A 16,966-nucleotide genomic window follows, 5' to 3' on the forward strand; every position below is an offset into this window, starting at 1 on the left:
TTGAAAAACTGATGCACCCACTCCACAAAGGGATGTTCTCTCTTCTCCCAGGGTTCTTTCCAAGCAAATTAATGTTAGGCAGGAGGAAAATTAGAAGGAATGCACAGGCAGGTTTGTAGGTACAATTTCTTTCATCTAAATGTAGGTGCCCATACATGCATTCAGCTTTCTCATTCAGCTTTCTTTTCTTTCTCTTTCTTTCTTTCTCTCTTTCTTTTAAAAAAGGGATAATGTAGTCCAGAAAAGGCCTCTGAGGTCATCTTCTATCAGCCAAGACAGGGTTGAACTTAACGAAGTGCACTGGCAAGTGTCCTACACATTTAGCAACTCCAATATCCTGTGCACTTTTGCTCCGTGCCTGATACTTTCTCCAAGCTTATAGGAATTTTAATATAATGTTGGATGTGCACCTTTGATTCCAAAGAGGCATCCCTATACTTGACACTGTAATAAAAATCTCTGCCAACATATCCTAGAGGGAAGTTGTTTTCCACACTGCTATGAGAGGCAGACAGTATGCTTCTAACAAAGAGTCCACGGTGCTTAATTGCCTAATGACAACTTTGTTCTGGCTGCATCAGAATTGCACGAGATTTGCTGCATGGCACAGCACTTTTGCAGCCCACTGTTGGGAAAACAGATTGGCCTCCAAAAACATGGGGAAGTTTACAATCCCTGGATAAGCACTCTGAGCACTTAAGTGTTCAGCCCTACCTTTCCTCATTCTGCGGCCTTGAATAAGGTGTTCCCTCCCAGGTGCAGGTCTGCAAAATGGGAATAATTCAGCTACCTGTTTTCACAAAGCTAGTGAAGGCAGAATCTGAAAAGCATCTTGCTGACCTGGCTTAGACCTGGGAGAAAGGCGAAGCTGGCCAAGGAGCAGGAAGAGAAGACAGCCTCTTAAGGTGCATTTATTGACAGGAAAGCCTTTACAGCAGCCAAGGACTTTCCCATTACCAGCTCCGACTTGCTACTGCTGAGAAGATCCTCTTTCTGTTCCACCAGGTCTCCTTGCAAATCCTTCTTCTGGCCCCTGATGCACAGGTTAACTGCACATCATTTCCAAGACCCACTGTGAACTTCAGCCCTGGCATGTGAGAATAGAGGCAGCATGAGTATAATAAGACATCTGCAGCTCCTTGAAAAAGTTATAATCCCGTACAGGATCAGGATTAACAAGTGGCAATGTTGAGCAGTTGCTTTAGTTTATCCGATTTCACAAGTGGTGAGCACGCACCCCACTCCATCTTCATGGTGCTGTCTCTTTTTGAAAAAAAGGGGGATGAGCTCTAGCAGAAAGCTAGAAAATGCCACCTGGACACCTCCCCCCCCCAAGAGCAATGTTATCTAGATACCAAGACATGAAAAAGTGGCATGAAACTACAGGAGAGGTAGAGCGAAGAGAAGATAACCTTATGGCACTTTTACAAGTCCCAGATGGTGGGGGTGGACTTTGCTAGCACTGATGGGCTGGCCTGGAGTCTTAGGATAACTTCACAAGGAGAGTTTGTTGTGGACTCTATGTCACTCATGCATGCAAGGGCTTGTTTGTTTGTTTGTTTGTTTGTTTGTTTGTTTGTTTGTTTGCTTGCTTGTTTGCTTGTTTCTGCAGCATGCATGCAACATTGTTCTTCTCAGGGTTTCATCCGCTTTAATCCAGGTTTGCCATTTCCAGTGTGTTTTGTGTGTGTGTGTGTCCACAAAAATTATGAAAGGGGAAAATAATACGGGTCAGCATTTTGATGGGAATGCATTGAAGAAACAGTAAAAAACCTCCTTGCATGAGCAGCATACAGTCCTTGGAGGTTAAGGACTTTTGGAGGTAGAGCTACAGTTCCAACATGAGTCAGAACCCAAGAATTCAGGCCAACATCTCCCTGGCAATGTGTGATTGTTTTGTGTGTGTTCTCATCAGAATTTGCTAGATGTCACCAATAGTTTTTGCTGCTAGTTATTTATTTATTTTTTGAACACTTCTCTGGAGCAAAAACAGTACTCCAAAACAGCACAGCTGGTTTTGCAGGGAAGGGCTGCAGTTCAGTGACGGAGCATCTGCTCTACGTGAGGCTCAATCCCACATGGCATCTTAAGGTAGGGCTGTCTGAAACTCTGGAGAGGCACTGCCAGTCAGTGTAGATAATACTGGGTTTGATGGACCAGTGATCTGACTCAAACACAAGGCAGCTCTCTAAGCTGAAGAGATGGGAAGAGACAGCAATCCAACTAAAGGGTGTGTTTGGAGTCACAGCAGTACTTGCTTGTCTTCTTCACTACTTCACTTAAAAGGAGTATATTGTTCAGTATATGTAAACAAACGAACTGCCAGTGTTGTTTTGATAGCCTAGTCCTAATTTTGATCTAAAGGGACCTTGTCTTGTATAAGATCAAAACCTGGAGAACGTGACATTGCAAGAGGTGGCTGAAACACGGATAATCAAAGCCCTGTGCGCTGTTATTGTTTGGGTTGGGTCCACACCTTGCATCTGTTGATGTTCTTTAGCATAAGTCCTATTTTTACAGGCATACACTGTGTCCATAAAACTGTGCCGCACGTAGACCATGAGAGAATGGCCCAAGTGTCCAGCCACTCAATCCACTGAGATAGGCAGACTTCAGCCTGAAGGTGCAACACTCAACACACCAAAAGAACAAGGAAAACTCAAGGGTAGCTCACACAGAGTGTCTTGATTAAGGCCATAAAGTGAGTCAGTGCCAGAGAAGGAACTTGCAGTAAATTTCTGACCCATGCTTAGCCTGTGGCAGATTTTCAAAGTAAAATACAACGTTTACCGGAAGTATAGGCACTAACATGCCCAGTGATATGCCCTTTCAACTCTTCTATATCTCAATGAGGTGGTCCCATAAAAATACAATGTTAGGATATGTCTTTCCTGTAAAGACCGGGGAGATAAGCAGCTTTCAAGAACATATGTTATTAAGACGTGGAAGCTGCAATAAGATGCAGCAGTACAGTGCTCAGTCAGTCATGCCTTATTCCAGGATATTCCATTCCATTCCCTCAATCCCCTTTCTACTCCCTTCCAATCCTCAGCAAGAATTATGTAGCTACTGGGCATGCTCAATTCTGACTGGGATTTCATTTTGTTGCACTTTTGCAAACTGTGGGGACTCTCCAAGCCTCCTAGTACCTACTTCTTGTGGGTATATGGTTCTATTTTGACCAAATAAGAATGGGCAGTTGGAAAATGAGAAATATATTGCCACACAGGGTTTGCTTCATTCATGTCAAACCAAAGCACTTAAGGAGGCATGCAAAGTTCTCTCCCACCCAGCAGAACCACCCTGCAAGGTAGAAATAAATAAAAAAAATTAAAAAAATTATCCAGTAGCACCTTAGAGACCAACTAAGTTTATTCTTGATATGAGCTTTTGTGTGCATCCACACTTCTTCAGATACCTTGGTATGAGAACAAGAACATACCAAGAACAAACTTAGTCGGTCACTAAGGTGCTACTGGATAATTTTTTAAATTTTTAACATATATTTCTACTGCATCAGACCAGCACGAATCTAGAACCCTGCAAGGCAGGCTTTCCTGAAAGACAGACACGCTCAACAAGCATCATGGCTGAGTGAGGATTTGAACCAAGCCTCCCAGTACTAGTTAAGGATACTCAAGCAAACTGGCCCAGTCTGTACTTCCCATGCATAGAACAGAGCACTGTTATCTCTTTGTTTCTTATACTTCTCTGAATTTTGCAACACAGTTCTCAGCTCAGAAAATATACAAAAATGCATACAAAAATGGAATTTTTCCAGCAATTTTTTAAAAAAGTTTGCAGAATGCTGTGGCCACAGGATGGAACAGACCAGAATTTAGGCTTTGTTTTCCCTAAGGTAGTCAACATGCATTTTGCTATACCACTTTAGGCTGCCGGGGGAGGCCCATGCAATAGATTGCTGGGTCATATTTTTTAAAAAATCACTCTGCAAAGGTAAACTACATGTATGGATCTAGAGTACAGTGGTACCTCAGGTTACAGACATTTCAGGTTACAGACTCTGCTAATGCAGAAATAGTACCTCGAGTCAGCGGCGTAGCGTGGGGGGTGCAGGGGGGGCCGGCCGCACCGGGCACAACATCTGGGGGTTAGGGTTAGGGGGCGCAAATCCACGGCTTAGGGGGCGCAAATTACTTGCCTTGCCCCGGGTGCTGACAACCCACGCTACGCCAGTGTTTCGAGTTAAGAATTTTGCTTCAGGATGAGAACAGAAATCGCGCAGCAGCAGCACGGCAGCAGCGGGAGGCCCAATTAGCTAAAGTGGTACGTCAGGTTAAGAACAGTTTCAGGTTAAGAACAGACCTCCGGAACAAATTAAGTTCTTAACCCGAGGTACCAGTGTAGTCCTGTCCCCAAAACTTGGGGGGGGGGGTGAGCAGAGGATTATTTTGTACAGAGAGGCATTCGAACGTGCAAGCCTCCACCTGCGGTCGAAAGACGTACAGCTCAAACAAAGGCTTAGGACAAAGGGGAGAACAGTCCTTAGCCTCAAGGCAGGATCCTCCAAACAGGACTCCCATTTCAGACCAGGTCAGCTAAATAACAAGCTGGCAGAAGCAGAAAACTAATGCACACAACTAAATACAACTTTGTTTGAAACTAATGTGTAAAATAAGAAGAAGAAGAATCTACCCAGGTGGCTCAGGCATGTGAATTATGTTCCACACTAGAACAGAAGGTTTGAGGGGGGAGGACCTTCCTGAGTGACGGAAGTCTATGAAGCTTTGGGGCTGGAAGGAATGGTGGGAGACTGGCTAAGCAAGAGAGGCCTTGCAAGACAGGAATTGCAGGATTCTTATCAAAGTGAACCTCTAAAGTGAAAATTCAAATAGGTAAAAATAGGTTTCTATCCCCCCCAAACCAAAAAAAGAACGAATGCGTACAAAATCCCTCAAAAGTTAGAATAAAAAGGTCCGCTTTAAACTAACAAGCAAGCAAACAAGCCATTTGAAATATGTTTTCATTCAATGACACAATTACAAAAAAAAACTGTAGTCATTTTGGAACTTTCTAACCACATGACCTCCCTAGGAAGCTATTTCTTCACTGAAGGCATACTAGCTGCTGATTCAAGTAGTCCCTGGGTCCAACTTGCATTCCTAGCTCTGCCACGTTCCAGCAACATAAACATGGACAGGACAGCCGGCCTCTGCCCCCTCCCCTTTACCTTGTCCACTTCATTACTAAGCTCTCAAACAGAGGCCTGTCCGTCTCCTTGAGCCTATGGAATATCTAGCAAGGGGGGGTCATTTTATGGGAACTGAACTCGTCTGCCAGTGTTTTAAGCCAATGGGTGAGGTCAGAGCTGTGATTGGTAAATGAGTTTCAATCCCTGGGGTCCTTAAGAGCTATTTACTCCTCCTATTTTGTGAACTTTTCTTGCTTCTGATTTATAATCCAGTCCCCAGATCCTCCCATTTACTACTCTGTTTTGCTGCCTGCCAGGTACTTGCAGCAGTTGGCAGGCAGCTATATAATATGTATGTAAGTATGTGAACTGGGGATCAAGGTAAGTGCAGAAATGACTTGTATTGCTGCCTGTTAACCATGTTGAACAGAGGTGCACTCAGGACCACTGTTGGGAGAAAGTTTAGGTCTTGCCCTGAGAACCTTAGTGCAGCCTTCCCCAGTGTGGTGTCTTCCAGCTATTTTGGACTACAACTCCCATCAGCCCCAGCCAGCACAGCCATCCTGCGCAGCAATGAAGCCAAAGTATGCATAACTAAAATGATCACATATTCCTCCTGTTTCTCTCCATCTCCCTTCCCTCTCCCTTCCACTGCCTCCCATTGTGTTAAATTCAGTATTTTCAGTCACATGGTCAAGCCAAAGCAATCCTTAGAATTCAGCCTCACACACATAAGAATACTGCACCACAGATAATGAATACTGAAGAAGTATCTCAATGGTTTGTGGACTCAGATTTTCATTTTATTAAAATGCAGCAGTGGCTGGGATCCAATATGCCTGCATTTGCCCTGCTACAAATACACTGTACAGTTTTGAGCATTTAATTGTTCCTACTCTCAGTCTCTCCCATACCCAATGTGCAAAATGGGAATAACCACAGCTGACTTCGAAGGTTTATTGTCAGGGAGAGCACAACACAATACTGTTACTCTGCTGGTGGTGCCTGATGGGCTGAAACAAAAACAATTCCATTTTCACTTGAGGAGAATTAAGAGGCAAGCTGACAGGACTACATCTTTTTGCCAGAACCTGCGTTGCATCTTTCAGCATTGAGTTCAGCCTTCTTGTAAAAAAAAGTCAACGAACCAAAAGACAGTTAATGGCAAAGCTCATTAACTTCTGTTCAAGTTTATTTGGAACAACAGTGTCTGACCTGAATTTCCCGTTATTCCCTATAACCTTTACCCTGCTGAACGGGGAGTAAAAGCAGTTTGGGTAGGTGAACCCTGGTGCACTGGTCCACTTTACTCATTACATTTTAGTTGTACAACTACAATGGGACTGTACATCAAAGAATGTAAAGCAGAAATGTGTCAAATGCATTTGCAAACACATGGATCATAGACCTACGTTTCCCCAGGAGCCAGGAGCAGCTCATCTACTATCTCAAAATGCACCATTGGTACCCTGTGAAAGCACTTTATAGGCTGGGCTATATTAGTCAGGGTAGTGAAAAAGGCTGCCTCTTTCACCTACCTCTGTTTTAGCCTGTGATGATGAGAGGGCAGAGTTGACATGAAGGGTTTGGTGGGCTATGGTTAAGTCTTGGTACCCTGCATTATCACCATATTAATGGCCTTGCGTGCCGACCTGAGAGAGCTGTAATTCTTTGAACTTCTTATTGCTATTACATATTGAAATGTTTACAGCAGGAACTTGATTTAAATATTTATGAATTTTACATGATGTTTAGTAACTGAACTGTTAACTTTTACTTACATACATATAACTGAGGAGAAGGGAATTGATAAGGAGCAGGATCTATTGGGAAATTAACTAGAGTAAACCAATTGAACAGGAGCTGATGCTCTGGCTCAAGGTACAAATTAGCTGAAAAAATTATTAGGGGTGTTGCAGACTGGAAATTAGTTGGCTTGTATTCTAACTTCTTCTCCATACATGCAGGTCAGCATATTCAAATTTGTACCTAAGGGCCTATGTCCCTGAATCATTAAGCAACTTGCAACATCTGTGGTTGCAGCCCAAGCTAATCAAGTCACAATACAGCACAACCAGCATACAATAAACAACCATAAGTGGATAATCAAATGCAAGTTTGGACTAAAACGATGTCTCAAAAGACAGAAGACTGTTGCTTGGGGGGGGGTGGAGGAACTATCCTCCAAAGGAACTATCGACTCTTGCAAAAATTCAAGTATACTCCTATTGCAACCAGTTCTCTCATGCCCCACTCTCCAAAAAGTAATCAATGCCTAAAAGCATTTCATATTAGAGAAACAAAAATGGAACAATCTGGAAACAAGATTTGAGTTTCGGCTGGGTGGAGCAAGACTTCCAGGAGAAACATGCATTTGCTGCCTTTCAACATGTGAAGCAGCCCAGAATCAAAATGTGAACCATATCTCCACACCGTTACCACTTCCAGCAGCCCTACAATCTTTTACAAGTGGACAGCTCCTTTAAATGCATAAAATAAAAAGAGCTTTTGACATAGATGTTAGCTGTAGCTATGATTTCAACAGCGCAGCAACAGAAAAACTTTTTTTAAAAAACCTGTATTTGTCTTTGCAGTGTAAGAACTTCTGGATTTTGGCTATTACTGAAAAATTGCACACAAAGTGCATGATTTCAGGAGGGTGCAGGATCCAGAACGCCCCTAGGTCATTTGGTGGGATTATATTTCCTATGCTTTGGACTTAGATGTTTAGCATTCACCATCCAGAGCAGCTTGGGAAATATGGATGCCTTGATTTGTATTGGTGTGTCACCGAACCACTTGGGCTTGTTGATCAGAAGGTTGGCAGTTCGAATATACACGATGGGGTGAGCTCCCATTGCTCTGTCCCAGGTTCTGCCAACCTAGAAGTTCAAAAGCATACCAGCGCAAGTAGATATATAGGTACAATTGCAGCAAGAAGGTAAACAGTATTTCCGTGCGCTCTGATTTCTGTCACAGTGTTCAGTTGCGCCAGAAGTGGCTTAGTCATGCTGGCCACATGACCCAGAAAGCTGTCTGTGGACAAACGCCAGCTCACTCGGCCTGAAAAGCAAGATGAGTGCCACAACCCCATAGTCACCTTTGATTGGACTTAACCATCCAGGGGTCCTTTACTCTTTTTAAAAACCTTATTGTTATTATTATTATTATTTGTTTTTGTTTCCTGTATACCTTGGTAAATGGTAATACCCTGCTACTACACTTTTCTTGAAAAAAGAAAAAGCTAAAAATAATGAAATTTACACTGATGAAATGGTGAGTCCTAGAACATACTCAAATTCATCTGGACTGGGATTCCCCAGTGTATCTGTTCACAAAACCCAGTGAAAGATCAATGAGACTCATTGGGGTCTATTGGGTAGCAGGGGCCTGGCCTTCTACATAACCATAAACTTAGCAGGAAGTTTCTGAACAGAATGCATTCAAGTAATGGGGGGGGGGGAGAGACTATGTCACCTGTGGAGAGTTGAAATCATCTCCATATGACCAGGTAAAGGAGCTTGTTTAAACTGGACGTACTGGCTTTCTCCCTCTTTTCCAAGGCCATTATAAGGTACGGTAACTAATATTAAGTGTGTATGTCAGCAAATGAATTAGTAGCAATTCCTTCTGCACAAAAATAGCAGAGTTAACTTGAAAATTACACACATTTAACTTGTGCACATTCAGCTTTACATGCCTGGAAAAATATTTTTTTTTAATTAAGGGGGGCACATTCAGGAGAAAAAGACTTTGGGAATCTCATCTGCCATTGAACCCGATGTGTTTTGATTATGAACAATGTTGGCTTTACGCGCTATCCCTCAAACATAACCCCAGCGTAAGTTGAGACTCATCTGCACCACAAGGTACGTTAGTGGAAAATCAAGCAAGAGGGAATTTCACAAGATCCAAACCTCTGAAAGAAGCAAGCCAAAAATGTCTGAGAATTCCCAGTCAGGGATGGGAAAACCCTGGAACTGCTGCATTTTTGCATAAGCAATTGCTGCCAGTTACATAATTAATAACATATGCATGAGGCACCTTGCATGAAATGGTTCAGTTGCACGTGATACCCAACAGGATTTCACTAGGGAGAACTCATCCTGGGAGCAACCGGCACCACACAGTCCCTCAGCCCTTGCAGACTTTCCCCTTCCAAGTAGAAACAGAATTCTGAAAATAGCCATTTTGATGCAAGAGCTGTGTGTGTATACATTTAAAAATTCATATGCAGAGACAGCCTTCTATGGAGAGCTGGCATTCAGGAGGAGCCACATTCAAAATGCTTTAGAGGGGACATGGTTGGCTACACTCACATGTCTGAGAAATTTGAGACAACTAAGATAAGGGACAGGGAATAGATGCATCCCAAGGATAAATTTTCCAAGTTGTCATTCCTGTCCCTTCCCCATTCACAGGGGAAAGGCCTGCATTTTTAAAAGCCTTTCCAGAAGTATGGTAAATTCTCCCAGCCTCAAAACGACACAGTGCAGGCCTAGGGCAGCAAAATTAAGTTTCTCCTGGAGCGGCAATATTGCTTGACCCGGCCTTGTTCACAAGAGTTGTTTGTTTACATACATCAGTGTTAAACTAAATGTTTTCCTATTAAGCGGCGGGGGCGGTGGAGCTATCAACCACCCTGCTGCTAATTCCATTACACACACAAAACCCACCAAAACTACAAGTGAAACATTACAAGAAATCGGAACTCCTGTCCAAGAATCAAGAGCCAGTATAGGAACACCCTAAACAAACTCAGTTTGCTTCCATTCCAAAGTCTTTCACCATCCGGATTTATGGGGTAGTTTCAACATTACGGTTTCAAAGTTTCCTAAACTCAGATACATCTGTTGTAGCCTTTGGCAACTTGGTGCTCTTCAGGAAATGCTGTCTGGAGCTAACGGAAGTTCAAGCCCCAACATCTGGAGGGCACAAATGTAACCAGATATGTTAAATGGTGAACAACTTCAGCATTGTAAGTTTAGAACTGTTTTGATGGAGCTAAACAATAAAACTGTTGACAGCACCGCCACCACCAAAACAAAACTAAATCACAACAATGATCCAAAGCCACTGTGCATAATTTCTTGACTTCCTTATTCACAGTAACTGGAACCTACAATTCATCACTGGTATAAAATGATCCTCTTAAGGCAGGGTAGGAAACCTATAGGATTCCAGATGTTGCTGGACTCTATCCCTCAACAGCATGGCCAATAGTAAGCAGTGATGAGAATTATACTCAAAAACACTGAGAGGGCCACAGGTTCACTGACTCCACCACTATCCCAAGCTCTAGGCCCTCATCTTACCTGGACTTCCGTTACCAGCAGATTCTTCCACCACCCCACTTCTCATTTGACATGTCAACCAAGAAAGATTATAGGTTCTCCAGGAAGGAACAGTATATTCCAGCCTTCGTCAACCTGGTTCACCCCTGAAATGTTGGACTACAATTCCCATCAGTCCTGACCAGTATGGCTAAGTTCCCATGACGTTTTGGAACCTTGCAGCTATGTAGGCTATTGCCTGCCACCCTGTTGGCACACGCTGGTCTACGTAATGTACCTAAAATGTTCTCAATACAAGATGTACAATGAGACTGAGATGGGGTGAGTGCCAGGCTGAGCTTCCAGGTCTCCTAGAGTCATTCTAGCATTACACAGTCGCCACATTTTCTCCCTATAGTTTGGCTTCCAAGCTTACCTAGGGGGAGGAGGTGTGTAAAGTACCATCTCCAGATAGAGAATACAAATGTGATTTGCAGCTAGGTAGCAGGACTAGAGAATTAATACTATGATTCCGAAAAATACACTACTTGCATGCAACAGGGTTAATTGGCCTGCACACTAAAGAAGAGGGGAGAGGGAGGTTTTTAAACGTTCAAAATAGGATCAAAATGTGTGTGCGTGTGTGTGTTCCTGTTCTTAATAGGCTGCTGCTAAGGAACCGCGAGGCTCTAAGACTTCCAAGCCGCTCTGATGCTCAGAGAGACCCAAATCGCACATCTCCTCCTCGTGGGTGAATGTATACACTGCCGCTATTATTTACTATCAGGCGCCGGCAGCACGCTCGGCGCTGTACACGTTTCGCTGTTGTTTTTGTTGTCATTGCTCCGGGGATTCAGAGTAGCTTTTGCAACTGTGGGAAGTTTTCAAGCAGTGGGGAGCGGTGGCAGGAAACCGGCACCATAGCTGTCAACTGTCCCCTTTTCTTGCGAGGAATCCTATTCGGAATAAGGGAATTTCCCTTTAAAAAAGGGAAAAGTTGACAGCTATGACTGAGGCGATGGACTCCACACCGCTACCCTAAACAGGGGTGTTGAGAGGGTGGCTCGCCGATCAAGCTCCCCGGCAGAACTTTTGAAGGAAGCATCCTACCTCCCACCCCCTCCAAAACCCCCACACCTTTTTACTACCATCTACTTCTGGCCCGCCTGCCTAGGCTCCCCTAAATCCAGCAGGCCGGAGTGTCAGCGTCGTTCGTTCGCTCCAGCCGCGCAGTGGTCTCCCCTAACCCTTGCAGCCGCCCCTTACCGACGCTCACCTGTCTTAAACTTCAGCGAGGGGTCTTCGGCGGCCCCGTCGTCCTGCAGCAAGACGTAGAGCATCCCGAAGGAGTTGTGGATACCGAAGATAGAGCCGTTGCACCAGGTGGCAGCCAGGACCACCACCCAGCCGAAGCCTCCTTCGGGGGGCGTGAAGCCCTGCGCCGCGGCCCCCGGAGGGCCCCCTCTGGCCACCACAGCGCCGCCAGCCGCGGCTTCCCCTCCTTCGCCCTCCTCCCCCTCGTCTTCCAGGGCCCCCTTCTCTGACAGCGCTTGCTCCTGACTCCGCAGTGCCATCGCGCCCGCCGGTCGAGCTCCTCGGATCGGCAAGAGGAGGAGGAGCTGGTGCTGGTGCTTTGGCTGCTAACGCTGTAGCTCGCTTGCAAGCCGGTCCCTCACGCCTCCTCCTGCTCCGCTGCCTGCCTCTCCTCCTCGGTCTCCTCCTCTAGCTTCCCCCGTGGTCATCCCGCCGCCGCCTCCTCCTCCTGCTGCCGCAGCGAGAGGGACCCTCCCCCTCCGCGTCCAGCCCAGACAAGCCTCGCCACGCCCCTCCGCCTTGCCGAGCTGCCTCCCGCCTGGATCAAAACACGCGCGGCTCTGCTTGGAGACGCTCACGGCGGGCGGGCGGGGAGGCAGCGCGTCCGGAACTGCTGTCCCCGCCGCTGCCGCTGCCGCTGCCGCCGCCGCCGCCTTGCACGGCTCCGATTCTCCACCGGAAGCTGCCTCGGGGGTCTCACGTCTCCGTCCTACCGGAGGGTGGTAGGCTGTGTGTGCAAAAGGAAGGAGGCCGCGGAGGATGCGAGCGATGGGGACGCCCCCCACCCGCTCTGCAAAGGTACCGCTCCGGCGGTTGCAATCCGGGCTCAGCCCAGCTGTCAATCACCCAGAATGTATTGGTGGGCCTTGCCTCTGAATACGAAGGGCATAGGAGTGCAGCACCTGCAGCCGAGGGGTGGGGGGTGTTGGGGGCCTTTGTTTTCCTCCCAAGGAAACCGAGGGGGGGAGTAATGGCAGCCCTCGCCCACCAGGAGAAACAACAACTGCGCGCACTTGCAGCTCCTCTGAAGTCATGGTTGGATTTAGGAGGAAAAATTCGAGCGGCCGCGTCTTGGCTGGGGGAAGGCAGGCGATTCAGGGGCTCTGGAATCGCCCCCCCCCCACTTGTCTAGGTGTCCCGTTTCCTCCTGCCCGGAAGGTTGCGGCGTGGTGTGTTCACCGAGGCTTGGCCGACGACGGGAGGCGACGGATTAACCCCGAGATTGGGAGAATCAGGGATAATCCACGCCCCCCCTCCATGGCAGCAGTGGGTTAATCTAAATGGGTGAAATGGCGTCTAAAATATAGGTCACTATTGTACGGTGAAAAATGCTTGCGCGTGTAAAAAAATGTTTCGCCACCACTACTCAGTGTCGTAGTAGTAGAAAACTGGTCTTGAGCGCGTGATCAGACACGTTTGGAGGAATGGAGAGAGTGTAAGTCCCCAAAAGTGAAGGTGAGAAAAGCAATTCCTGTCCTGCCTGTGCGGATGCATGATTCCCCGCCCCCCACGCCGCCGCCCCTCTTCAGCAATGACACACCGGGGAGTAAGCCCCACTGAGCACAGCAGGGCTTACTTCTGAGCAGGTATGGAGAGGATTGCGCTGTTCGGCTTCGCGCCCCCCCGCCCGCTGGTCACTAGCACTTACTTACCTGGGAGTAAAACCCATTGAATACAACGGGCCTTCCAAATAAACTTACCCAGTCTACATTAAGCCAGCAGGCTTGGAGCAAGCGAGGATTCCCCACTACCTCCGCCCAGGCATCTGCTTGGCAAATATTGGGTCCTCCTCATACAACAAAACGAATTTCAAAGAAGGTGGGACATTTTCAAGAGCTGGGTGGCTTATTTTATCTTTTCTTAAAAAAAAAAAGTCTGCTATTGGGTGGGCTCAGTGAAAGAGGAAGGGGAGAAAGATTCAGCAAAATGGCTCCTTCCTACTACCTTCTTTCCTTCCTACTCCCCCCATCAGTAAACAGGTTGATGCGTTTGAGATGGGGGGGGGTTTCGCAAGCAGTGTGCCCACGCGCATTTACTTCCACAGAAGACCATGTGAAGCTCTCGCATTTTAATCCATCATAATAAATTGTTGTTATATTGTTACTGCTTTTATTTTGTTACTGATTGCTCTTGTGAGATGGCTGCAGCATTTCCCCCCAGGCAACACACACGCCTGCCTTCAGAAGATCCATAAGGATTGAAATCCTATGGGGCAGCAGCTGCTGCTCCAGACCTCCCTGCCCTGTATGTGAGGGCAGCAACCTGAGTCCTTTTCCCCTCTCCCACCAGCAGCAGATGACATTTGGATAAGGAGGCAGAGCGATCTGAATGCTGCCTCCTTGACTCTCAGGTGTCTGCCAGACTCAGACCCTCAAGACCTCTTACCACGCCAGGAAGAAAATAGCTCCCCTCCCCTTGATTTCTGCTGTGAACCTTTGTTGTTTTTTGCTGCTTCCCCTGCAAAACCCCAAAGTCCTATCAGCCCATTGGAAGCAGCTTTCACTTCCCTCCAGGAAGCCAAGGGGCCATTCAGCCCCTCCCCTTGGGATCAGGGAGTAGTACCCGCCCCCCCCAGGAAAAAGCAAAGAGCACTCCTAGAAAGCTTAGCAAAAGGTAAAATAAAATGGAAGCACAACAACCATTTCACTGCCGACCTCACCTAGAAGAGATAGATTTGAGTGTGAGTGTGTCTGTGTGCCTGAAACATTCTCGACCTCTTCACTCACACACAGAGAGAGGTACTCAAAATTGACCTTTCTGCTATGGTTTACAAGAAGGCCTAACCAGCACTATGACATCCAAATGGTGGAAGGGCACCGGTGGCGGGAGGCCTCATTAGGGAAACTGTAGCTCAGTTTAAGAACAGCTTTGGTTTAAGAACGGACTTCCGGAAGAGATTACCATAAGTTCGTAAACTGAGGTATCACTGTACTGTATATATCTTTCCTTCAATAAATATTCCCTGGGAGACTTACAAGCAAAACAGTGTTAGAAACACAATATATGATAATATATAAAAATCAAGAAGAAGAAGAAGAAATAGACCACATAGTTTACAGGCTGGATTCAGCTACCCTTAGGTCAGAATAATCTGTGCTTAATTTAAACTAGGATTAAACTTCATGCCACTATTAAAATGACCCTTTCTTCGACCCTTTCTTTGATTCAGCAAAGCACTCAAACTTGAAACACCATACATGGCTCTGGTATACATATCTCAAAAAGAATATGGTAGAGCTGATGAACATCAGAAAAAGGCAACCAGAATTATCAATGGACTGGAGCAAACTCCCCAAGGAAAGGTTACAACTCCTGGTCTTTTTTAAATAGATTAGAAGGGAAATGAATAAGAGAGACATCACAGAGGATTCAGTAGAGACTGAATCCATCCAGGGAAATGAAGGGCTGCTCTGCCAACCCCATAAATGCCCACTTGACTGCTTTGATCGGTGGACTTGGAACTATTACAGATGCCACATAATACAGTATCCATTCTGCATTGGTAAGAACTCAAATCTTTTAGTGTAGCAGCACCTACACCCTGGAACTCCTTGCCAGTGAAGGCAGGTGTCTTCACTGTGCTCTTTTCTGCACCTGCTAAAAACATTGCTTAGGCAAGCCTGCCCAGGAGGGGCAGGATTGAATCTGCTTTTAGACTATTGTTTTAACTTTTCAAAAGTCTTTAATTGTTGTTATTTTTTATTACTGATAATTTTATTGTTTTATCTTTTTTGTAAGCCTCTTTAAGGGATGTTGCTTTTCTCTCTCTTTTTTTAAAACAAGCGGTGTACAAATTTTATGGAATAAATTACAAATAAACCTGAGTCTGCACTCAGTCACTCGCCACCTGCCTGCCTTCTTAAAACCAGTCCAGTTGAGGTAGGGGAGACACTGCCAGCATCCCCCGTTTAATATTGTCTCTTCTAGAAGTAAACAGAGGTGGGTGGGGAGGTGGGCTGGAATTAGTTGGCTCCACCCATCATTGGCTCTGCTGGGTTCTTTGCCTCTCCCTGCCAGTTTTGCATTGTATGTGGGAAATGGATAGACATTTTTCTCCCTCTGAATGGAAATGGAGGAAGATTCAGTACAAAGAAAAGGAAGGATGTCTTCATGCAGCACATAGTTAAACTATGGAATGCCCTCCCACAAGACATCATGAGATAAAATGGGATTATTCATGCAGGATAAGTCTATCAATGACTACCAGTGTTGGTAGGGATGCGGGTGGCGCTGTGTTCTAAACCACAGAGCCTTGGGCTTGCTGATCAGAAGGTTGGCGGTTCCATGCACTGCTCTGGTTCGCCAGAAGCAGCTTAGTTATGCTGGCCACATGACCCGGAAGCTGTCTGCGGACAACACTGGCTCCCTCGGCCTATAGAGAGAGATGAGCAATGCAACCCCAGAGTCGTCTGCGACTGAACTAATGGTCAGGGGTACCTTTACCTTTACCAATTTTGGTGGCTGTATGCTACCTCCAGGTAGATCTCTGAATTACAGTTGCTGGGAAATCTGTTACCCTTAAGTCAGACTTGTGGGTTCCCCCCACAGCCATCTGGTTGGCCACAATGCTGGACATGAAAGGCCTTGACTTCTGTCTGATCCAGAAGAATTCTTTCTTTCTTTCTTTCTTTCTTTCTTTCTTTCTTTCTTTCTTTCTTTCTTTCTTTCTCTTAAGTTCATCTGACTTGGAAATCTGACATCCATTCTGTTTTCCTAAAACACTCTGCCTGGAATTAAAACAACACAAACACTACCAAGAAAGGGAACCCACCCCACGCCCAAAGCTGCAAGCTCTTCTATTGCTCCACCTCCAGAGCTTTGTGATTATACACATTTGTAGGGCTGGACTTAGCTATTGTTTGCTAGATGAACCTATCATTTATTTAGCAAATACAAAGGTTGCACAGTCTGGCCAAAGAACCATTGTCCCAGGGTTGAAGAAAGCATTGCATGCAAGCACAGGCATGTGTAATAAAAAGCAAGGGGTGGGGTCTAATATTAAATGCAAAGCATTGCGGTGAGGAAGGTATTTTAAGTGGAGGGGTAGTGGAAGTACTTAACTCTTTCCCCTTTGCCCACCGCTTTCCCCAACACAGGATTCACAGGTTATGTTTACAAACTGAAATACAAACATCTACCTCAAAAAATGCAATGGAAAAATACCCATTTTTACCCAGCATTTAAATGCCACCAGGAAGATGGACATGCCTCCTATAGCAGAGGGTTC

The 16,966-nt window shown here is 45.8% G+C and overlaps 1 protein-coding gene across 1 annotated transcript in view; it reads right to left on the minus strand.

Annotated features, from left to right (window-relative positions):
* The window catches only part of SLC16A2 (solute carrier family 16 member 2), a 94,339-nt gene extending 82,151 nt beyond the window's left edge, over positions 1-12,188 (minus strand). The window contains exon 1 of the mRNA XM_081897879.1: positions 11,702-12,188. Coding sequence (XP_081754005.1) covers positions 11,702-11,999 — 298 coding nt within the window. The 5' untranslated portion in view covers positions 12,000-12,188. The remainder of the gene's footprint in view (positions 1-11,701) is intronic.
* Positions 12,189-16,966: the final 4,778 nt, after the last annotated feature.

The sequence above is a fragment of the Podarcis melisellensis genome (genome assembly GCF_964234715.1).
Source record: "Podarcis melisellensis genome assembly, chromosome: Z".
NCBI classification, from domain to species: Eukaryota; Metazoa; Chordata; class Lepidosauria; order Squamata; family Lacertidae; genus Podarcis; species Podarcis melisellensis.